We start from the raw sequence: 24,807 nt of genomic DNA, 5'->3' as shown, positions 1-24,807 counted from the left end.
CGCACACGATCGGAAATTTTCAAATTGCAATAACTTTATTAGACCATTTCCAACCATGTCATCCTTTATCACCGCCACATAAGGTTTCTCTCCATTTCTCCCTCACTTCCTCCCATCACATACCACTCTCAACTCCTCTCTATCACATACCCCACAAAATCAATTAAATACTATAGGTACAAGTAAACTTTGCACAAATTAGGAGAGAGAAACTGCTTAACAATTTTTTATTCGTGCTCACATATGCTCGAGAAAGACATTAACCAAGGCGAAATGGAAAGAAGGTTGAGAGCAAGTGAGGGCACAACCATTACCAAGGTGCCCTCGAAAATTTGGTTTGTGAGCGGGTGAGGAAGCTTACCGTTAAGAGTGGTCTTACAATCTCTATACTTAAAACGTCACAAACATAACTCAAAAAAATCAATCATTCACTCCACCTCAACATCACCATTATCTATGGTGTAAGATACAATAACATACGAGTGATGTATTACTTAAGTGATAAGAAAGACTTTCGTAAACACTAGATGACTTTGCCAATGGGGCTTTGCCTCATTGGTAATCATGCTTGCATGGTTTTCGAGGAGACCCGGGTTCGAGTCTCACCAGGGGGTTTTCCCCACCTGCCCGTTTGGATGGTGGCGGTTTCCTCCTGGAAAGTGCGATGCGATGCGATCTAACCACTAACCGTGCGATGAAAACTAACATGCCTTTCAAAAAAAAAACACTAGATGACTTTTTTGAATGTAACGAACGAGTCAGGTTCAAGCCAAGTTCAAACATCTTAGTTAGATTACGAGCGTAGTTCAAATAGTAGTAGTAGTAGTACATTTCTCGAAACAAGCTATCTCAAACTCACTCTACTTTTACATCTCATATATGCATATTAGCAAATAGTCCAGGGACCATTCATGTAATTGTTCAAAAAAGAAAACAGAAAAATTTTAGCGTTCCAAAATTAGGAACCGAACCCTAAAATTGATTCACCGATGAAGGCCATGGTCCAGCGCGTTGTCTCCGCCAGCGTCGAGGTTTGAACTTATACTTATAATAATCAAATTAGCTAATTACTCGATTAATTATTTGTATCAGTTTATGTAAATAATTAATTATAGTTAATTACAGGTGGAAGGGCGTACGGTGTCGGCAATTGGCCCAGGACTACTGGTGCTCGTCGGAGTTCATGACCTTGATTCTGATTCCGATGCTGATTATATGTATTTTTTTTTGAATTTTAACTTTTTTAATAATTATCTTACTGATTATTATTATTTTATTATGTATTATATATTTATACGATATACTTTGTTTGTTTGTAGATGTCGTAAGGTGCTGAATATGAGACTGTTTCCTAATGAAAAAACAGGCAAAACTTGGGATCAAAATGTATGTAACGTTTTTTTATTATTTTTTGCATAAGTTTGTGTACGACATATAATTTTAATTTTAATTTTAATGATTTGAGAACATATATGAACTGGTAGTACCTAATCATGAGTATAAATGAAATGAAAGAGGATGTGATTTTGTTACTTTTCATCTAATTTGGTTAGGTTGAATGTGTTATGATTTCAAATTTGAAAAATATATGGTTATAGTTTTTTTTTTTTTTTTTTTTTTTTTTTTTAAATATCATCTTGGAAAGATTTAATTACATAAAGCGTCAATTTTCATATGTAACTACCAACATTATCCTGTGAGGCTGTGACTCGATTTTTTACCGGTACTTGTAGTCTTGTTACACACTTTCTGTCCAACTAAATGATTTGATGTTTTTCGTTGAAGTTTTAAATTGGCTGTATAATAAGACCAAGCCGAATTTACATAGGCTGAAAATGTTATATTACCAATTTACTATCATAAAATCTACATCTACATTTCTACATCTACATTCTGCATTTTTACTGTTAAAAGAAAATTTATATTATGTAATCAATTTGATTTAAATCTTTAGATGTCTTAGACTCTATGCATATCTAATTTATCTAATTATATCTCGTTGATTTTATAAACTCAATGTGATTAGCTAATAAAAAGTTGTGGTCAGTTGATAGAATTGTGATTTAATGACAACATGATATTATTCAATTTCAACTTTGTATGTACTTTTAAACATATGCGTTTGGTTCAGCAATCCATCCATCCATATTAATATTAAATCATGTTTCATTCATGTGCTTTCGTGGGTTATAATCTAGTTTTCTTCATTTTTTCATATCAAATTCTTGAAAAGTAAACTAAGTTTTGAAAGTGCCTAGTAGAAGTCAAAGGCTCTAAGGTTTGAAAGTGTTGCTAGTCCTGTTATTGTTTTTGTAGTTTTCTTTTAATGATATAAAAAAAGTCCAGTGTTGGTATTTTTTTGTCCTCTCCTTTTGGAAGAAAAGGTGTATACAAGTTCATTTAGTGTAATAAAAGAGTTTGCACACTTTTGCAGGTAATGCAGAAAAATTATGAGGTTCTATTAGGTAATGGAAATCATTTTTCTCTTTAACGTAATGCTATTAGTGATAGTGATAATGTTATAAATTTTTATTGTTCTTTGAGTTATTTGAACTTATGGGTAATTAGAGTTGTTAACGGTCCTTTTTATAACACTATTTGGTGGTACAGTAAGTCAGTTCACACTGTATGGGATACTTAAGGGTAACAAGCCTGATTTTCATGTGGCAATGACACCCGATAGAGCAAAATCCTTCTATGCTTCTGTCGTGGAGAGATTTCAAAGAAGTTACAAATCTGATGCCATAAAAGGTGCGTCCAGTTTCCTTTTGTTTAGGCTTACATCAATATCTAAAAAGTCCTTCCTGTTTTAGAACTACGAGATGCATATGTTTACATTATTTTGTTTCCGTATTCAGTTAGTTGGGCCCATTTCATTTCCCCTCACCTCAACTAAATGTTATCTGCACTCATCATTCGTTTGTCTTTGAAAGTGTTGTAAAACTCGTCTGAGTTCTCGTTTTAGATCACCAACCGAGTTTTCGGTGTCCAACTCGGTCAATACTGATGTGGAACCAACTATCTATTTTATTTATTAGTATATTTACTTACCCGTATTTAATTTAATTGTTTCTATTAGGTTTATTTATTTACTTATTTAAATTATTTGTTTATAGTATTAAACTATATTTGGGATAGGTGTAGGAGTCTAAAGGCGGTTTATGTTATCTCTATATATACCCCGCATGTACACGTATCAATCCAACTAGCTATCTTTTGGAATTACAATATTATTTGAGTTTATACTCCTTTATTGTTACGTAAGTCATCTTACGTTGATTTCTTTTATCAATTAAATTACGTCGGTGTTTTTAATTGTTGTTGTGAAGAGCGTTTGTCTTCCAACGGATCCTTTGATCCTTATCAATTGGTATTCAGAGCAATCGATCAACCCTATCATTATTCCAATTAGTTGGGTCTCTCCCACGTTTGGATTTTGATAGTTTATCCCACATATCTTAACTCGATTACTTGGGTCTCTCCCACGTTTAGGTTTTGATATCCTATCCCAAAAAAAAAAAAAAAAAAAAAAAAAAAAAAAATCCGAAATCACTGTTCACGGTACTATTCACGTCACTGTTCATCTGCGGAAAAAAAGGAGATTTTTTTTTCCATGTTTCAATGGCCGACGATAAGGGCAATCAAAATCATGATCTCGCTATCGCACTCAAAGAACTCAAGAACACGTTGGATATAGTTAATAAATCCAACGAGCGCGCAAAACAACGATGGATTGAAGAAGAAAACCGAAGAGCTACTTATGGTGTACAACCTTGGTTCGAATCACAACCTTACCATCAACCCTACTATCAACTACAACCCTACCATCAACCCTACTATCAACCACAACTCTACCAACAGAGCCAACCTGTTAATGAAACTTTTGATATGGAAGAATTCTTTGATTCGATGAAAAGTTTAATAGCGAGGTTGAAGAAATCAGAATCCGATCGTATGGAGAAGCGTGATAAAGAAGTTAAAGAGAGTCAGGTTGAAGCAGAAAATGTGTCCTTGAATTCAGAAAAAGAAGACATTATTTTAGAGGGGATGCAGAATGATACAGTTATTATTAGTATTGAAGAAGATTCAAACTCGCTAGCCTCTAACTTAAAAGAAGAGAATGTATTGGTATGTAAAGTAGCCACGACTTCTGAAGATATTCTTGATAAAGGTGAGATTGTTGCGGTTTCAAAAGATGGAGACAAGAAAATATCATATTTTTATTTGAATAACTCTATGGACGCAAGCAAGAGGATTAATAAAGGAGATTTGTTCGTGTTTAAACCGGACATTGAGAACTCGAGGTCGAGTTCTTTTCAAGAAGGGGAGAAGGGTCAAACGGTTTTAAAGCATAATACTTTTACAAGAGGTCGTCGCAAACTTATATGGAATGGCAATGATGAATTTATAATTGGTGTGTTCGTATTTGACCCTGGCATATCATTTTATTTGAGTTGCACTGTTCACCGAGTTGTCATTGATTGGTTTATCTTTGATCCGGGTATATTATTTTATTCGAGTTGGAACTCGAGGGCGAGTTCTTTTCAAGTAGGGAAGACTGATGTGGAACCAACTATCTATTTTATTTATTAGTATATTTACTTACCCGTATTTAATTTAATTGTTTCTATTAGATTTATTTGGAGTGTTTCACTCGGGGTGGAGAAACGATTTCTCTTTATTCTAGGATAGAGGAAGGATTGTCTACGATCAACCTCCCCCATACCCCACATAGGTGAGATTGGGTATTGTTGTTGTTGTATTAGGTTTATTTATTTACTTATTTAAATTATTTGTTTATAGTATTAAACTAGATTTGGGATAGGTGTAGGAGTCTAAAGGCGGTTTATGTTATCTCTATATATACCCCGCATGTACACGTATCAATCCAACTAGCTATCTTTTGGAATTACAATATTATTTAAGTTTATACTCCTTTATTGTTACGTAAGTCATCTTACGTTGATTTCTTTTATCAATTAAATTACGTTGGTGTTTTTAATTGTTGTTGTGAAGAGCGTTTGTCTTCCAACGGATCCTTTGATCCTTATCAAATACTCAGTCAATACTCGGTCAAAGACCAAGTTACTCGGTCAACGGCCGAGTTTCTCGGCCAACTCTGGGAGTTTTCGGTCAACTTGGCCAACTCGGCTAACTCGGGGAGTTCTCGGTTAACTTGGTAAATTCACCCAAAACTCGGCAAATCGGCCAAAAACTTGGCAAATCGTTCAAAAATTCGGAAACTCAGACAAAAACTCTGAGAATTGTTCAAAGTGTATTAGAATTTATATTAGAACATATATATATTTATATTAGAAAACTAAAAACACAACCTAAGTCAAACATCTGAGTTCTCCTCGAGTTGCTGTGAACTCCCCAAAAATTTCCGACCGAGTTCTTCCGATTTCCGAGTTCTCCAACCTATTGAATCATGAAATTATAGACTTACTAAATGAAAATGTTAGTATGAAATCTTTATTTTTCAACCAATCATACATGTTTGTTTTTCCCGCCTTGTGTTTCTTTTTCAATTCATATCTCGTACGGATGGGTTTAAATTTGGATACCTTTTAACATGATACTTAGGAAAGAGATCATACTTCTTAATGCACTATGTGTTTATAGTCCCGTTACATTCACCCTAATGCCAAAATGATCAAGAGTTGGTAACAAATCCTTAAGTTGTTAAAATTATAACTAGCTAACCAAATTTTCGTTAACACGTGTTATTTCCTTCTTATAGAATCTAGTAATATTTGTTTGTATTTGCGTTTGGATACGAGTGTTGATCTATGATTTTTTGCCTTTGTGTTTCTTTGTCTTCTTTCAGATGGAGTTTTTGGAGCAATGATGAAGGTAAGGTTCATAAATACCACATGCATCTTTTCATTACATTTTCATTTTCTATCTGATATGTAATATGTAATAGGTATTCTGGTCAGAGTTATGATTTCTGCATTATATTAATTGGAAATATAATGAGAATGTTTTTACAACATTATATTATATTTGCTTCTAATTAACGGCTAAATATATACCAAGGAAAAACTTTATTGACCAAAATATAACATCTGTAAAACTTGGTTGGTAATTTATAGACAAATTATCTTAGAGTGTTTTCAAGTTTTGGAAATATAAATGATTTTTAAACACCTTTTTTGTCTGGTATGTTTCATTGGCTTCATTCTAACATGTAATTCTCTGATCATTGGAAGGTTCAATTGGTCAACGATGGTCCAGTTACAATGCAGCTCGAGTCACCACAGTCATCAAGGTCAGTTCCCGCCACCAGTCATTAACTTTCTTATGAGTTTGAAATATCAAAAAAGTGATGCCGTCACTGAAAAATACACACATTGAAAAAAGGGTCGCATTGTATAAAATTGGTTACGTTGCATCGGATTGGACCGATTGAAAATTCATATTTGTATTCCTTCTAAAATTAATATTCATATTAAATATTAATATGATGAATTTGATTAAGCAACAATATTGTTCCAATAACATTCGTACGTTCTCTGTAATTGATGGATTCTGAAAAGTTTATGGTTTTTAAGTACATTTTGGATGGCTTGAAACCTTTTGACCCATAAGGCCCATTCGACAATTCTCTTGTTTTTAGTCAAATTTTATGTTAGATTTTTTTGAGTATACAAGTTATTAGAGATTGAACATAACGTATTTCAACTTATTTGTATATTAATGAGTTGAAATTGAAATTACCACTGCAGAAACAATAATGATGCAGCAGATGTAGCCAAAGTTTCGAATGGGCAGTAATATGGGCATATGCATATGTGTTACCACCTGATCCTGTTCTATTAAATGTTAACTTTATTTATTGCACTATATATATAAACTATATATCTTGATGGACATCTGAACTTGCGACGCATGGTGTAAACATTGATTCGAATGGGGAGCAATACACATTTGTGTTTGTTGTGTCAAATTAGTTGTCAAGAGGTGTAACACCTTTTATCTTTTATTCGGACAGATACATGTTATGCGAGGTGATCATTGTTAGATTGATGTCAAATGGGTTGCCAGAAAATTGATGTAAAAGTTATCAAAACAATGAGTTGGTTTGGTGACAAACATGGTTGTAATTGTGGATTTTAAGAAGCAAGTGTGTTGTTATTCACAGCAGAGAGTTTTTTTTTTTTTTTTTTTTTTTTTTTTTTTTTTTACTCGGTGAAATTTTATTAATGAACAAAAATCAATACAAAGCAATTAGCGATATGACATTCCCTAAAGCTAGGAAACGACACAGCCAGCCTCAACAGGATGCAAAACCATCCAAAAACAAAAGGGGTTATCACCAAAATGCCCAAATATTTTTTACCCCTTGCACCAGAGCCCAAAAAAAAAAAAAATTGACAAAATGCCCTCGCAAGGCGCAAGGCACCTTGCGACCTTGCGACCTTGCGTGTTTGCGTCTTTTCTAAAAAAACTACGGTTAAATGACATTTTTCAACCTGTCACTCCACACTTTCATCCGATTCGCAAACACGCAAATAAAGTCACACAAGCGATTCGCAACAACGCAAGCACAAACGCAAACCCTCTTCAATTACTACTACCAGATTCTCCTCCTTCATCATCTCCACCACCACCTAACCCCTCTTGCTACCACCGTGACTTCTTATACTAGCCTACAAGGGTTTTCACGAAGTATTAGGGTTTTCACGCAAAAGAAATCGGGTTTTCACGAAGTAATCAAGCAAATAATCAAGGAATCAAATTTGCAACGATGGCAAGCACCCAGGTTAGTGATTACTTTGTTGTTTATGTGCACACCAACTGCTCGATGAAATGTCTGTTCGAGGTGTATTTGTGTTTAACGAAGTACAACCGTTGTTTTATGACATGCAACTGTATTTTGGGTTATATGTTCGAGTGAAACATACATTAACTGCTCGTAGAATTAGGGAAATTGACCAGACGCAAGACCTAGTTTGCGTGCTTGCGTACGCAAAGCTACTGGACGCAAGGTTGTCTTTGCGTCCTTGCGTGTCCCAGAAGCTTGTCTTTGCGTCCTTGCGATGGTCAATTAAACGGACGCAAGTTTTATCTTGCGTTCTTGCGTCCTGTTACTTTCTGCTGATTTTATTGTTACTTATGCAGGGATTTGTGGAAGGAAAGTTAACGATGAAGAATAAGTTGAGCGTTATAGGGGATGTGAAGAAGGTCATGACTGAGAATCAAATTAAAAAGTTTAAAGAAACGTGTTTCGGTCCATGGTTAGATCTAGAATACTTTGGTAATGATCCCGGGCTTGTACATTGCATGCTCCAACGGAAGAGTGTGCGGCCGGATAGACTAGATAATGTTAAGTACCCCGATGAGCATGAGGATATATGGTTTCATTTCCAGAACAATTTTTCGATTAGATTTGGTCGCCGTGAATTTTGTCTTGTTACGGGTTTTTTGTTTAGTAGCCTGACGGACATGGCACATTACATCCCGAAGAATTATGACGTCCAGACCGCACCTATTAGACGACGTTTATTTAAGGGTTTTAAAGATTCTCAAAATGTTTTGATTAGTGATGTTGAAAAGATGCTTTTAAAATCTGATCACAGCCGTATTAGTGACGATGATGTGGTGCGATTAGCAATTATCTTGATTGTAGAGAGAGGTTTTATGGGTAAACAAGGGATCCATGTTGTGAATAAAAAGTTTTTATGGCTAGTCGAAGAGTTATCGCGTGTTAATCAGTACCCATGGGGGTCTCGTATTTGGGAGCCAACTTACGAAGCGGTTAGTGAAGGTTTTGTTATTCGTGAAAGCCAATTAGAGAGTGGAAAGGCGTACACTTTGGCGGGATTTATGTGGGCTTTCAAGGTAAATGGTTGAACATTTGTTATTTAATGTTAATATTTAAGATGTAACATAAATTAAATTAATTGTTTTTTTATTTGTAGATTTGGATTCTCGAGTCTTACCGTCGTACCATTAAACCGTTTGCAAAAAAGACTGACAAGAATGGAGTACCGAGGGCTCTTTTTTGAAAGCGTTCATCTGCCGAGTCATTTGGAATGTCTGAATACCTTAAACTCCTACATATTCAGGTTAGTTACATTTTTAAAATGTTAGCCTATCCTAAATTGTTGCATAGTTTATCTGTTATCTGTTAACAGACAGGTTCTGTTATGGGCGCAAGGTATCCCTTGCGTCCTTGCGTGTGTTTTTATGTAGACGCAAGGTATACCTTGCATCCTTGCGTGTTTTTTTATTCTTCAACGCAAGAGTTGTTTGCGTCCTTGCGTACGCGGTAAACTTTTATCTGTTTACATACAGGTTCTGGTATGGGCGCAAGATATCACTTGCGTCTTTGCGTGGGTTTTTAGGTAGACGCAAGGTCTACCTTGCGTCCTTGCGTGTGGTTTTGTTCTTCAACGCAAGAGTTGTTTGCGTCCTTGCGTACACGTAAACTGTTATCTGTTTACAGACAGGTTCTGGTATGGGCGCAAGGTATCACTTGCGTCCATGCGTTTGCTTTAAGGTAGACGCAAGGTGGACCTTGCGTCCTTGCGTGTGTTTTTGTTCTTCAACGCAAGAGTTGTTTGCGTCCTTGCGTACACGGACGCAAGCTTTTCTTTGCGTCTTTGATTATTGGTTTCTGCTAATATTCTTATTTGATAATTATTTAATATGAATAATTAATTGTAGGATGAGTGTCCCAAGAAAAAGAGACCTTTTCGTGGTCTGCAGCCAACTGAAACAGAGCAGAGTTGTCAATGGTGGATTCAGAGTGACGTGTACTTTAGAGGAGGAAAGGTACCAGAAGATGAGATCGAGGTTGAGGTCCAGGATGATGAAGTTGATACAGATGATCCAGTTGTTGATGGGTCTGAGCAGACACACCACAAGCATTCAACAGGAGATGTTCATACAGAGGGCCTTCACGATGTACACAATTTACATCGTATGTTAGAGTTGTTGACAAAGCGGGTGGACAAACAAGAGAAAGAGTTAATTGATTGCAAAAAACTTGTTATGCAACACGAAGAACTTTTATCGCAACAACAACAACAATATCAGGTACATTGAATTGAATTGATTTATGTTGATTTATTTATTATTATTTTGGTATTAATTGAATTGATTTATTGATTTATTTATTACTTATGTTATTTATTGTGTTTAGGATGATGATATGTGTTTCAATCGATCTTTGTCTGATAATGAGACTGAAAGGCCGTCTCCAATGCACATTCGACGTGGAATCAGAGAAAGAAAGCCAACTGGTGTATTAAGGTCCCCATTCACAACACCTGGGTACAGAAAACCCATTGAGAAGGTACATCCCAGCAAATTAAAATAGTTGTATGTTAAATTATTGCAATAAACAATGGCTATTTAAGGTTGTTTTCTGTTACTGTCACGGACGCAAGACATGCCTTGCGTCCTTGCGTGTCGCAAGAGTGTTCTTGCGTCTTATCTTCTAGGCACGCAAGGTTGTACTTGCGTCCTTGCGTGGGTTTGTCGCAAGGTTGAGTTTGCGTCCTTGCGTATGTTTGTTTACTTTGTTGTTTATGTATTTTACTCAGTTGTCAAAAGATGTGATTGAGAAAGTGGAAAGCATGAATGCTGTAAAGTTAGGGACTGAAGAAGATCAAGGTCAACAACAAATTAATGAGGATGTGGTACCCATGGACACAGATGCAGCAGCAGAGGTGAGTTTCGATGGCGCAAACCATCATTTGCGTCCTTGCGTCCGTTATCTTTTAGGCGCAAGGTTGTGCTTGCGTCCTTGCGTGTGGTCTATTCCACACACGCAAGATTATGTTTGCGTCCTTGCGTCTGTTTGAATTAATTTATATTAACCTTGTTTCCCATAATTATTGTAGGTTAGTGTTGATAAGCAGCCTGTTAAAGTGAGTAAGAGAAAAAGAAAGGAACAAGACTGGGCTACTGAGGAAGAAATTTGGGGGATGATTGACAGGTTTATAAATGATCAAGGAACTCTCCAACCACCGCCACCTAATGCCTGGAGAGATGGTAGAAAGCATGCAGGTCCAGCAAAAGATCCAAAGACAATGATTGAGAGCAAGCAAGAGACGCGTTGCATGTTCATCTTTCAAAATGAGCAATTCATTTTTATAAATCAAGACTTTTGGCTTCGATTACTGGCATTAGGGCATTCTGGTTATTTGGATAACTTGGTAAGTTTGTAAGTTTGTTATTTTGTTATTCTTTTGTTAATTTTATATAATTTTATACAATTTATAAATTTTACTAAGGTTACACTGTATATGTTAACTTGTTATATTTATAGCACATTGACGGCTGGGCTACATTTCTGTTGAGATATCGTCAGAGATTTCTCCCCCGAGCCAGTCAAGTTTATGCCACTCCTGAGTTTCCAGCTGAGGTGCTTAAGGCTAGTTCTAGATGGACTATTATGCCACTGGGATTCCTGAACATGTTTGAGAGGTTCAAAACTTATTTTGACAATACTCAGAAGGAGGTGGGCACACAGGAGGAATCTACAACAGATGGAGAGGGAATTATTGGCCAAAATCCTCCAGATTACATGTACTTAATTGGACTTGGAGACGGCAGTGTTGACCTATATCCATCTTGGGCTGACTGTGATCAGGTAAACACAAGAATTTTTAGAGAAATTTTTGTTCTGGAGCAGACGCAAGGACATTCTTGCGAGATTGCGTCTTTGTTACTGGACGCAAGTTCTCCCTTGCGTCCTTGCGTGTCTATGTCGCAAGGTCAACCTTGCGGCTTGCGTGTGTTTTGGAAACACAAGGTTTATCTTGCGTCCTTGCGTCCCGTTGTCGCAAGGTTCACCTTGCGTCCTTTTATAAGTTTTGGGTTTTCGCAAGGTTTATCTTGCGTCCTTGCGTCCTTGTTCAACCTTGCGGCTTGCGTGTGTTTTGGAAACGCAAGGTTTATCTTGCGTCCTTGCGTCCCATTGTCGCAAGGTTAACCTTGCGTCCTTACGTAAGTTTTGGGTTTTCGCAAGGTTTATCTTGCGTCCTTGTTTTCTGTAATGACCCGCACTTTTTCGATCGTTCTATACTTATAAGATTAATATTTACATAAATTAAACCTTACCAACATGATAAGCAATCCAAATTGTTGAGATTTATGTTTTTGAAAAGAGTTTTACACAACGTTTGACCGTCTAGTTTGACCGATGATATCACGAACTATATAACATATGATAATTATATGTTTGTGTATATATATGTATATATACATATTTAACATGATCTAAGAATGTTTTAATACCTCATTTTGTATTAATAACAATAAGTTATAAGTATATTTTGAAACTACTAACTTAAGTTTTCAAAACGATAACCATACGTAACGTCATTTGACATAAATACTTATGACCTATAATGTTTATACATATATCGTATATATAATGTATTTAATCACTTTTTAAGGACTTAAATACATAAAACCATATAAGTATATTCACAAAAGATAGCTATATTTGAATCCTCATTCCGTTTTCACAAGATTTCTATACGTATATCTGGAGTATATGTACCCATATCATACCTAGCTTCTATACGTATTTACTATTGGTATATACACATCAAATCACCACCAACCAGCCCTTGTTCATGCCCTAGGTATAAGGTAATTGGAATTTGGAAGCTTATTGACTAATTACATAAGATAACAAACTAAAATCTTGTCATGAACACCTTAGTTCCACGTTTTTTATAAGCTTCATGGGCACTTCATTTTGATTCAAATTTCTACATCATTTCTTAGTTAAACACACACTCTTCCATAACCCTTAAACACCTTCAACAATTCAGCAAGTTACCATGAAGATCTAGCTCAAAAACAACCCTTAATCATCATAAGAAAAACCTTCCAAGAACACTTCAATAATCCTTTCAAGAATACAAGTTTATTTCCAACCTTTTGATCCAACTCCATTACTCTTTTGGTTCTAGGTTTTTACTCCTCTTTTACAGCAATCTTGTCCAAGTAACTTGAGGTAGTAACTTTGTTCATAACCTTATTCGATTCATATATATATATAGCTATCTTATTTTATGGTATAAAATTTTAACAACAAGAACATAGTTTGAATGTTTTCAAACTTGTTTGCAAACTAAATAGATCCTTCTAACTTAACTTTTAAAATACTTCAAGACCTGTAATATATCATAAATATATTCTAATTTAACAAGGTATAACTTGGTTTTTCAAAGAACACCTTAAAAACTGTTTTTACGACGTCGGAGTGCAACCGGGGGCTGTTTTGGGTTGGATAATTAAAAACTATCTTGAACCTTGAATTGGAGGTTTATTTTCTGGAAAAATGATATTTACTATGAATATGATAACACATAAAAATTTCATGATTTAACTCAAAGTATAAGTATTTTTAGAAAAATAATCATTTAAGGTTGTTTACATGATGGAAAATGATTAACTTCATAAGTTTCACCAAAGTTTGACCTATGACCTGTGATTTCGAATATAAACTAAGGTATTTACAGTTCATATTCTTAAATAAGGACTCGATCCAAGGAAGTGGCAAGTTGAACCAACGAAAACGGAGTTGTAACGAAGAAACTATGACCAAAACAAAATCGAATATCCAAGACTAGTTTAGCCACGAAAATAATTGGAGAAAAATTAAATAAATCACATCTTTTTAAAATAACATGATATTTTATATATATGTACTCATAATTTAATTTTATATATTTCAGGATCACCCGTAAACAATACGAGAAGATTAATCATAAGATCCCATGATTGTACGCAACACGTCATTTGACAACACCGGTACCGTGGGTCAAGATTAATCCCGACCAATACGAATACGATGGGGGTTTTATTTATTTCGATGGGGGTTTTATTTATTTATTAAACACCTAAATATGAACCATTAAAATTGAATTGCTAACTACGGACTAAGAAGACATTAAAAGTATTATAAGTATATATATGTGACGATTGTTTAAAATGAAAATATATTGATAAATTATATATGGATAGGTTCGTGATATCAACCGGAGACCAAGTCAAAATATATATATATCTTCAAGGCAAAAGTGAGTATATAGTCCCACTTTTAAACTCTAAGTATTTCGGGATGAGAATACATGTATTTTATGTTTTACGTTATGGACACAAGTAACTGAAAAATATATTCTACGTTGAGTTGTACCACTGGCATACTTCCCTGTAGCTTGGTAACTATTATTTACAGCGGTATTGTAAACGCGAATCCTGTTGATAGATCTATCGGGCCTGACAACCCCAACCGGACTGGACGACCAGTATTCAACGGTTGCACAGTACTTCGTTTCGTGACTACACTTGGTACGGTGTAGTAAGATTTCATAATAAAGGGAATATGCGACGTGATTAAATGTTAAGTATGGTTACCAAGTGCTCAACCACTTAGAATATTTTTATTAAAATGTTTATATGTGAAATCTTGTGGTCTATATATATATTGCTGCCGGCATTAAACCTATATCTCACCAACTTTATGTTGACGTTTTAAACATGTCTATTCTCAGGTGATAACTAAAAGCTTCCGCTGCAACATGTTGAATTTAAACAAGATCTTGAGTATGCATATTTGTGTCAAAAATAAAACTGCATATCGGAGGATTTGTAATGTAAAATATGCTAGAAATCGTATTGTTATCATCACATGTAAAGTTTGTAAGTCTAAGATTATCGCTAAACGATAATCATCTTTTTATTGTCTAAAGCTTGTATTAAAATAAGAGTTATGGTTTGTAATGTAAAATAAATGCAGTTGTTCTTTTAAAAATGTCGCATATAGAGGTCAATACCTCGCAATGAAATCATACGTTATCTAACTCGTTCTTATGGTTAAGGACGGGTTATGACATGTGGTATCAGAGCGGTGGTCTTAGCGAACCAGGTTTGCATTAGTGTGTCTAACTGATAAGTCGTTAGGATACATTAGTAAGTCTGGACTTTGACCGGGTCTGATTTAAAAACCATTGCTTATCATTGTTGGTTAAAATTTATATGTAAATATTATGTAGTACTAATGGGTTAGTTGTTGTGTGATAGATGTCGGGCTCAAAACTTGTTATCACATTCAGCGACTCCGAATCAGAATCTTCAGATGGTGTTCCAGTCATTAACCTATCCGATGACGAAAATGATATCTTTGGGGAAGACTCACAAATTCCGGATGAACCAACTATAAAGAACTCGGAAAGTGAACCCGAGGAGGAAAGTGAACCCGAGGAGGAAAGTGAACCCGAGGAAGAAATACAGGAAATTACGAAAGACAAGTTCGAACTAGGAAAGAAACGAAAGGCTAATGAATTAGAAAATTCAAATCCCGAGTTTAGCGAGGATGATGTGGCACCAACTCCACTAGACACTACCACCCCTATTCCCGCTATTCCTATTCGTTCTATCCCGGCATCCAGTTCTTCAGCCCCACCGCCAAAATATAGGCAGACAGCTAGGATAAGCGTTAGGCCATTCCTTGAACCTAAACGTCCTAGAAAATAGACCAAACGATGCACTGCCGTATTAAACCATGGGATCATATAATGTTTTGTATAATATTACTAGTGTGGTTTGCTTAATATTCGATGTAAGATAAGCATATGTAAAATAGTGAAGTATGAAATGCAATAATTTTCCATGGTTAAGTATTATTTAGATGGTAGTAATTGGTTCTGTACTAAGCTATTAAGTATGGACATTAACGGGTAGGTACTACCCTAGATATAATTATAAAATGCTAATAAGAAGAAAAGGCTTTTATAATAATACCTGGTTCATATTATTAACAAGCTATAATGTACTATAAATACACACTACATCTATAATAATCCATGTGAATAATTATTTTCTTTCATTAGGAAATGGCGCGATTGAATCGAATGACGGAACAAGAAGTCGAGGAATTCATCAACCAACGAGTGAACGACAGAATGTTATGGGTCGAGGCTGCAAGAGCTGCTGCAGTTAACCCAAATCCTCGTGTAGGATGTACCTACAAGACTTTTCAAGCTTGCAAGCCCTCATCATTCAGTGGAACGGAAGGACCGATCGGTTTAACCCGGTGGATAGAAAAGATGGAGACTGTGTTTAAAATCAGTGGTTGTGTTGAAAAGGACATGACCAAGTATGCATCATGCACTTTACAAGATAGTGCACTCACGTGGTGGAAAAATTATGTGAAGGCTGTAGGAGGAGATGTAGCTTATGATACTCCATGGGAAGAATTCAAAACAATGTTAATCAACGAATATTGTCCAAGGAACGAAGTTAGGAAGTTGGAAGATGAATTACGAAGTCTGAAGGTTGTTGGTACTGAAATCACCAACTACAATCAGCGATTCATGGAATTAGTTTTGCTATGTCCTGAATTGGTTCCAACCGAAGAACGGAAGATTGAAATGTACAAAGATGGTTTGCCCACAAAGGTCAAGGCAAACGTTACAGCATCGAAACCTAAGACAATTCATGAAGCTATAACCATGGCAAACGAGCTAATGGATCAGGTCATCTTGGATAAGAAAGCATCCAATACTGATGTGAAGGTATCAGGTAACAAAAGAAAGTGGAATGGAAGCTATGATCGAGGTAATCAACAACAATCTTTTAAGAAACAAGAAACCACGCAAGGTGCGGGTAGTGGTTCAGGCTTTGGTTACAAAGGACAAAATCCTTTATGCAACCGATGCCACAAACATCACTTTGGTTACTGTAATGTGGTATGCAACAAATGTAATCGAAAGGGTCATCTGGCTGAAGATTGTAGGGCTCTCGTTACAAATACAAATGGTACCAAGACTCCTGCCACCAATGCAAATAGAACTGCTTTGGCTACCGTTACTTGTTTTGGGTGTGGAAAACAAGGTCATTATAAGAGCCAGTGCCCAAATCCAGAGAAGAATATCGGACCTGCACATGGGAGAGCATTTGTTATTAATGCTAGAGAGGCACGTGAAGACCCGGAGCTTGTTACGGGTACGTTTACCATTAATAACTTATCAGCATCTATTATATTTGATACTGGTGCCGATAGAAGTTACGTGTGTAGAAATTTTTACACTAAACTGAATTGTTCATCATTACCTCTGGATGCTAAGTACATGATTGAGTTAGCTAATGGTAAACTAATTAAAGCCGATAAAATTTGTCATGATTGTGAAATAAATTTAGCTGGAGAAACGTTTAAAATTGACTTGATACCCGTAGAATTAGGAAGTTTTGATGTAATAGTTGGCATGGACTGGATGTCCAAAGTAGGAGCTGAAGTTGTGTGTGCCAAGAAGGCAATTCGCATTCCTGGTAAGGATAAAATGCCGGTGATGATTTATGGAGAGAAGGGTAATTCAAAGCTAAAACTTATTAGCTGTTTGAAAGCCAAGAAGTGTTTAGAAAAGGGATGTTATGCTATTCTAGCACATGTTAATAAAGTCGAAAAGAAAAAAAAAGAGAAGTGCATCAACGATGTGCCTGTGGCAAGAGATTTTCCTGAAGTTTTTCCGGAAGAGTTGCCAGGATTACCTCCATTTAGATCTGTAGAATTTCAAATAGATTTAGTACCAGGAGCTGCACCAGTGGCTCGTGCGCCATATAGACTTGCACCGTCCGAGTTACAAGAACTTCAGAGTCAGTTAAAAGAATTACTGGATCGTGGATTCATACGACCAAGTACTTCACCGTGGGGAGCTCCGATTCTATTTGTTAAAAAGAAAGATGGATCCTTTAGGATGTGTATAGATTATCGTGAATTAAATAAGTTAACTATCAAGAATCGGTATCCACTACCGAGAATTGATGACTTATTTGATCAACTTCAAGGATCATGTGTTTATTCGAAAATCGACCTAAGATCGGGCTATCATCAACTACGCGTCAAAGAAGAAGATATACCGAAAACTGCTTTTCGGACACGCTACGGTCATTACGAATTTTTGGTCATGCCGTTTGGATTGACGAATGCGCCAGCTGTATTCATGGACCTCATGAATCGAGTTTGTAGTCCATATCTAGATAAGTTTGTTATCGTTTTCATTGATGATATTCTTATCTATTCCAAGAGTGAGCAAGAGCATGAGCAGCATTTAAGGTTGATATTAGAGTTGTTAAGAAAAGAACAGCTATATGCTAAATTTTCTAAATGTGCTTTCTGGTTGAAAGAAGTGCAATTTCTTGGCCACGTTGTTAGTAGCAAAGGAATTCAGGTTGATCCAGCAAAAATTGAAGCCATTGAAAAATGGGAGACTCCTAAGACACCAACGCAGATACGCCAATTTTTGGGTTTAGCCGGTTATTATAGAAGGTTTATTCAAGATTTTTCCCGAATAGCTAAGCCGTTGACAGCGTTAACGCAAAAAGGGAAGAAATATGAATGGACCTCTGAGCAGGAGAGTGCATTTCAATTACTAAAGAAGAAGTTAACTACGGCGCCTATTTTATCGTTACCAGAAGGGAACGATGATTTTGAAATATATTGTGACGCTTCGCGACAAGGTTTTGGTTGCGTTCTTATGCAACGGAAGAAAGTTATTGCATACGCATCCCGACAATTGAAGATTCACGAGCGGAATTATACGACGCATGATCTAGAACTGGGAGCAGTCGTGTTTGCATTGAAGATATGGAGACACTACTTGTATGGGGTTAAATGCACTGTGTTTACTGATCATAAAAGCCTTCAACATATTTTTGATCAGAAACAGCTGAACATGAGGCAACGTAGGTGGGTCGAGTTAATAAACGACTATGATTGTGAAATTCGTTATCATCCCGGGAAAGCGAATGTGGTGGCTGACGCACTAAGCAGAAAGGAACGAGAACCGATTCTAGTACGAGCGATGAACATAAAAATTCGCATGAATCTCAACTCACAAATCAAAGAAGTTCAACGAGAAGCACTTACTAAAGAAAATATAGGAAATGAAATAATGAAGAAGTATGAGAAGCAACTCGTTATACGGGAAGATGGAATTCGATATTTTGCAAATCGTATTTGGGTACCGAAGTTGGGTGGATTAAGGAAGTTGATATTGAACGAGGCACATAAGACAAGATACTCGATACATCCTGGAGTTGGAAAGATGTACCAAGATCTTAAGACACATTATTGGTGGCCTAATTTAAAGACAGACATTGCAACATATGTTGGGGAGTGTTTAACTTGTTCCAAAGTCAAAGCAGAACACCAAATACCGTCAGGGTTACTTCAACAACCAGAAATCCCAGAATGGAAATGGGATGGTATTACCATGGATTTCATTACGAAGTTACCAAAGACTGCCTGGGGATACGACACCATTTGGGTAATTGTTGATCGTCTTACCAAATCTGCAAATTTCTTGCCTATAAAGGAAACGGATAGAATGGAGAAATTATTACGATTATATATAAAGGAAATAGTTTCAAGGCATGGAATACCTATTTCCATTATATCTGATCGTGATAGTAGATTTACCTCAAAGTTCTGGCAATCACTACAGGAGGCACTAGGAACTCGTTTGGATATGAGTACCGCATATCATCCGCAAACCGACGGGCAGAGTGAAAGAACAATTCAGACTCTTGAAGACATGCTCAGGGCATGTGTGATCGATTTTGGAAACGGATGGGATAAATATCTACCATTAGCAGAATTCTCGTATAATAATAGTTATCATGCGAGCATTAAAGCTACGCCATTCGAAGCATTGTACGGAAGGAAGTGTAGATCTCCTATTTGTTGGAATGAAGTAGGAGATCGACAATTAACTGGTCCCGAGATCATACACGAAATGACTGAGAAGATAGTACAAATCAAGGAGAGATTGAAAACAGCCCGTAGTCGCCAAAAGAGCTACGCCGATGTCCGAAGGAAACCATTAGAGTTTCAGATCGGTGACATGGTTATGCTAAAGGTGTCACCTTGGAAAGGTGTAATACATTTCGGTAAAAGGGGTAAACTGAACCCAAGATACGTAGGCCCGTTCAAGATTATCGAACGCATTGGACCGGTAGCTTATCGACTCGAGTTACCACAACAACTCGCCGGAGTACATAATACATTTCACGTCTCGAACCTTAAGAAGTGTCTTGCAAAGGAAGATCTCACCATTCCTCTTGAAGAAATCCATGTCGATGAGAAACTACAATTCATCGAAGAACCAATCGAAATCATGGACCGTGAAGTTAAACAGCTCAAGCAGAGCAACATACCGATCGTTAAGGTTCGTTGGAATGCTCAAAGAGGTCCTGAGTTTACTTGGGAACGAGAGGATCAGATGAAACAAAAGTATCCACACTTGTTTCTCGATGACGCAAAATAGGTACAATTTTAAAATTTCGGGACGAAATTTATTTAACGGATAGGTACTGTAATGACCCGCACTTTTTCGATCGTTCTATACTTATAAGATTAATATTTATATAAATTAAACCTTACCAACATGATAAGCAATCCAAATTGTTGAGATTTATGTTTTTGAAAAGAGTTTTACACAACGTTTGACCGTCTAGTTTGACCGATGATATCACGAACTATATAACATATGATAATTATACGTTTGTGTATATATATGTATATATACATATTTAACATGATCTAAGAATGTTTTAATACCTCATTTTGTATTAATAACAATAAGTTATAAGTATATTTTGAAACTACTAACTTAAGTTTTCAAAACGATAACCATACGTAACGTCATTTGACATAAATACTTATGACCTATAATGTTTATACATATATCGTATATATAATGTATTTAATCACTTTTTAAGGACTTAAATACATAAAACCATATAATTATATTCACAAAAGATAGCTATATTTGAATCCTCATTCCGTTTTCACAAGATTTCTATACGTATATCTGGAGTATATGTACCCGTATCATACCTAGCTTCTATATGTATTTACTATTAGTATATACACATCAAATCACCACCAACCAGCCCTTGTTCATGCCCTAGGTATAAGGTAATTGGAATTTGGAAGCTTATTGACTAATTACATAAGATAACAAACTAAAATCTTGTCATGAACACCTTAGTTCCACGTTTTTTATAAGCTTCATGGGCACTTCATTTTGATTCAAATTTCTACATCATTTCTTAGTTAAACACACACTCTTCCATAACCCTTAAACACCTTCAACAATTCAGCAAGTTACCATGAAGATCTAGCTCAAAAACAACCCTTAATCATCATAAGAAAAACCTTCCAAGAACACTTCAATAATCCTTTCAAGAATACAAGTTTATTTCCAACCTTTTGATCCAACTCCATTACTCTTTTGGTTCTAGGTTTTTACTCCTCTTTTACAGAAATCTTGTCCAAGTAACTTGAGGTAGTAACTTTGTTCATAACCTTATTCGATTCATATATATATAGCTATCTTATTTTATGGTATAAAATTTTAACAACAAGAACATAGTTTGAATGTTTTCAAACTTGTTTGCAAACTAAATAGATCCTTCTAACTTAACTTTTAAAATACTTCAAGACCTGTAATATATCATAAATATATTCTAATTTAACAAGGTATAACTTGGTTTTTCAAAGAACACCTTAAAAACTGTTTTTACGACGTCGGAGTGCAACCGGGGGCTGTTTTGGGTTGGATAATTAAAAACTATCTTGAACCTTGAATTGGAGGTTTATTTTCTGGAAAAATGATATTTACTATGAATATGATAACACATAAAAATTTCATGATTTAACTCAAAGTATAAGTATTTTTAGAAAAATAATCATTTAAGGTTGTTTACATGATGGAAAATGATTAACTTCATAAGTTTCACCAAAGTTTGACCTATGACCTGTGATTTCGAATACAAACTAAGGTATTTACAGTTCATATTCTTAAAGAAGGACTCGATCCAAGGAAGTGGCAAGTTGAACCAACGAAAACGGAGTTGTAACGAAGAAACTATGACCAAAACAAAATCGGATATCCAAGACTAGTTTAGCCACGAAAATAATTGGAGAAAAATTAAATAAATCACATCTTTTTAAAATAACATGATATTTTATATATATGTACTCATAATTTAATTTTATATATTTCAGGATCACCCGTAAACAATACGAGAAGATTAATCATAAGATCCCATGATTGTACGCAACACGTCATTTGACAACACCGGTACCGTGGGTCAAGATTAATCCCGACCAATACGAATACGATGGGGGTTTTATTTATTTCGATGGGGTTTTTATTTATTTATTAAACACCTAAATATGAACCATTAAAATTGAATTGCTAACTACGGACTAAGAAGACATTAAAAGTATTATAAGTATATATATGTGACGATTGTTTAAAATGAAAATATATTGATAAATTATATATGGATAGGTTCGTGATATCAACCGGAGACCAAGTCAAAATATATATATCTTCAAGGCAAAAGTGAGTATATAGTCCCACTTTTAAACTCTAAGTATTTCGGGATGAGAATACATGTATTTTATGTTTTACGTTATGAACACAAGTAACTGAAAAATATATTCTACGTTGAGTTGTACCACTGGCATACTTCCCTGTAGCTTGGTAACTATTATTTACAGCGGTATTGTAAACGCGAATCCTGTTGATAGATCTATCGGGCCTGACAACCCCAACCGGACTGGACGACCAGTATTCAACGGTTGCACAGTACTTCGTTTCGTGACTACACTTGGTACGGTGTAGTAAGATTTCATAATAAAGGGAATATGCGACGTGATTAAATGTTAAGTATGGTTACCAAGTGCTCAACCACTTAGAATATTTTTATTAAAATGTTTATATGTGAAATCTTGTGGTCTATATATATATTGCTGCCGGCATTAAACCTATATCTCACCAACTTTATGTTGACGTTTTAAACATGTCTATTCTCAGGTGATAACTAAAAGCTTCCGCTGCAACATGTTGAATTTAAACAAGATCTTGAGTATGCATATTTGTGTCAAAAATAAAACTGCATATCGGAGGATTTGTAATGTAAAATATGCTAGAAATCGTATTGTTATCATCACATGTAAAGTTTGTAAGTCTAAGATTATCGCTAAACGATAATCATCTTTTTATTGTCTAAAGCTTGTATTAAAATAAGAGTTATGGTTTGTAATGTAAAATAAATGCAGTTGTTCTTTTAAAAATGTCGCATATAGAGGTCAATACCTCGCAATGAAATCATACGTTATCTAACTCGTTCTTATGGTTAAGGACGGGTTATGACATTTTGTTTTAACCTTTCTGCCTGTCTGTTACAGGTCTTGATCCCATTACATTTTTGGAAAGAAGAACATTTCCTGCTGCTTCAGTTGAAGTTAGAAGAAATGAAGGTTTTTGTGTACGACAGTTTACCCGGACATGTCAGTGAAAAAAAACTTGACGAAGTTTTCAAGATTTTGGGTGACAACTTGCCAGTGTACTTGAAGGCGATTGACTATTTTAACAAGACGCAAGACTCCCAAATTGTTGGATACTATGAAAATAAAGAGAGTGTGGAGTTGATGATTGAACCTGGTCCCGTTGTGCTGTAACATCCCGCCTTTTTCCATTTACTTTTCCGTTATACTAATATAAAGTCCGTTATATGTTTATAACATCTCCCGTTGATACGCGTTTTAAATTATCTCGTTTAGGTAATTCACGCACCCGAACAAAAGTTGAGGGACTAAACTTGACAAGGGATCAAACCCTTGACTAGGTCAAAGGGTCAAACCCCTTTCACCCATTCATTATCATCTCCATCTCTCTCTCTTTCTCTCTAGCAAGAACACACACCCATTTACCAAATTCATTCAATCATCATCTAAATTCAATCTAGGAGGCTTACAACAAAATAAATTACATATTCGTGATCCTCTCTTCATCCTCTTCATTTTGGTACCAACTTCATCTCGTTTGGGTAACATTTCTAAAACTCTAGATTTCTCTAAATTCGTGTTTTTGACTTGAAATGGTGTTAGTTAGTGTCTATGGCTCATTGTGATGTCGTGTATGTAATTTGTATGCTCGATCTCGTTGTTTTAGTATAACTAGCATGAACTTGACTTTTGGTGTGTTGTTCTTGAATTTTGGATGATCATATGTTGTTAGATGTTAAAAGTTCATGTTCTAATTGTGTTCCTAGCATCACTAGCTTCAATTTGATGTGTAGGTTGATTAAGAAAACTTCAAAAGCATGATTATTGATTTTGAGATGTTTGACTAGGGTTTGATGGTTCTTGACATGAATTTTTGGATGCTTGAATGCCATGGAATGTTAATTGTTAGTGTTTAGTTGTAATGTATGCCTCATTACCTTCAAAACGGCATATCATATGTGAGAATTGAATTCCCGAAACTCAAAATGCATTTGATGAACTTGAAAATTTGAAAATAGACTTTTAGTGATTACTTGACGAGAAATCGGTTGTTGAAAATGATGTTTTTGATTGATGATACATGTTTAGTTGTGTTCCTTGTCAAAAGAGCTTTCCAACGGTATAAAATACGCCTTCTAGTTGTTTACGGTTTGCGTTTTATGGTTGTTTGAAGTTTTGACCAAGACTTGAACATTTGAAACTGACCAGGTACCAGGCCACGCCTAATGTCGCGGCGCGACACCTCTGGCCGCGGCGCGGCATATGCCTTAAACACGAACCTTAATAGCCAAATTCGGGTAGCCCAAGATGAGGCTCTCAAGGATGAAAACCTTTCACACGAGCTCTTGAACATTCTCGTCTCTCGATTCGAAATTAGGGAGACCGGACTCCGATATTACGCCGGAAGGATTTGGGTGCCTAGTTATGGGGACCTACGAAGCCTTATTTTAGACGAAGCCCATAAGTCACGA

The 24,807-nt window shown here is 35.7% G+C and overlaps 3 protein-coding genes across 3 annotated transcripts; all 3 read left to right on the top strand.

The window, feature by feature from the left end:
* Window positions 1-902: 902 nt before the first annotated feature.
* LOC139876988 (uncharacterized) lies at window positions 903-7,144 on the top strand. The gene is made up of 8 exons (XM_071864392.1): window positions 903-1,031; window positions 1,126-1,217; window positions 1,320-1,386; window positions 2,435-2,465; window positions 2,611-2,751; window positions 5,831-5,856; window positions 6,216-6,274; window positions 6,732-7,144. Exons 1-8 carry the CDS (start codon window positions 990-992, stop codon window positions 6,778-6,780), a joined length of 507 nt encoding a protein of 168 aa, XP_071720493.1. The 5' UTR covers window positions 903-989; the 3' UTR covers window positions 6,781-7,144.
* Window positions 7,145-8,451: 1,307 nt separating this feature from the next.
* LOC139874894 (uncharacterized) lies at window positions 8,452-9,014 on the top strand. The gene is made up of 2 exons (XM_071862285.1): window positions 8,452-8,847; window positions 8,928-9,014. The coding sequence occupies exons 1-2, from the start codon at window positions 8,452-8,454 to the stop codon at window positions 9,012-9,014; spliced, it is 483 nt and encodes a 160-aa protein (XP_071718386.1).
* A 7-nt stretch (window positions 9,015-9,021) lies between these two features.
* On the top strand, window positions 9,022-23,509 carry LOC139874892 (uncharacterized). The gene is made up of 7 exons (XM_071862284.1): window positions 9,022-9,074; window positions 9,676-10,047; window positions 10,154-10,306; window positions 10,557-10,682; window positions 10,857-11,171; window positions 11,285-11,608; window positions 23,237-23,509. The coding sequence occupies exons 1-7, from the start codon at window positions 9,042-9,044 to the stop codon at window positions 23,507-23,509; spliced, it is 1,596 nt and encodes a 531-aa protein (XP_071718385.1). The 5' UTR covers window positions 9,022-9,041.
* The last annotated feature ends 1,298 nt before the right edge of the window (window positions 23,510-24,807 follow it).

The sequence above is a fragment of the Rutidosis leptorrhynchoides genome, chromosome 11, assembly GCF_046630445.1.
Source record: "Rutidosis leptorrhynchoides isolate AG116_Rl617_1_P2 chromosome 11, CSIRO_AGI_Rlap_v1, whole genome shotgun sequence".
In the NCBI taxonomy this organism is placed as follows: domain Eukaryota; kingdom Viridiplantae; phylum Streptophyta; class Magnoliopsida; order Asterales; family Asteraceae; genus Rutidosis; species Rutidosis leptorrhynchoides.
The sequence above is the reverse complement of the archived record's forward strand: the minus strand, read 5'-3'. Positions and strand labels throughout refer to the sequence as shown.

Coding starts and splice junctions, on each gene's coding strand:
- LOC139876988 (XM_071864392.1), top strand. CDS start 990: ATGAAGGCCATGGTCCAGCGCGTTGTCTCCGCCAGCGTCGAG. Junction 1,387..2,434: donor GCAAAACTTGGGATCAAAAT/GTATGTAACGTT, acceptor ACACTTTTGCAG/GTAATGCAGAAAAATTATGA. Junction 2,752..5,830: donor CAAATCTGATGCCATAAAAG/GTGCGTCCAGTT, acceptor GTCTTCTTTCAG/ATGGAGTTTTTGGAGCAATG.
- LOC139874892 (XM_071862284.1), top strand. CDS start 9,042: ATGTCTGAATACCTTAAACTCCTACATATTCAG. Junction 10,048..10,153: donor AACAACAACAACAATATCAG/GTACATTGAATT, acceptor TATTGTGTTTAG/GATGATGATATGTGTTTCAA. Junction 11,172..11,284: donor CTGGTTATTTGGATAACTTG/GTAAGTTTGTAA, acceptor TTATATTTATAG/CACATTGACGGCTGGGCTAC.
- LOC139874894 (XM_071862285.1), top strand. CDS start 8,452: ATGGCACATTACATCCCGAAGAATTATGACGTCCAGACCGCACCTATT. Junction 8,848..8,927: donor GATTTATGTGGGCTTTCAAG/GTAAATGGTTGA, acceptor TTTTATTTGTAG/ATTTGGATTCTCGAGTCTTA.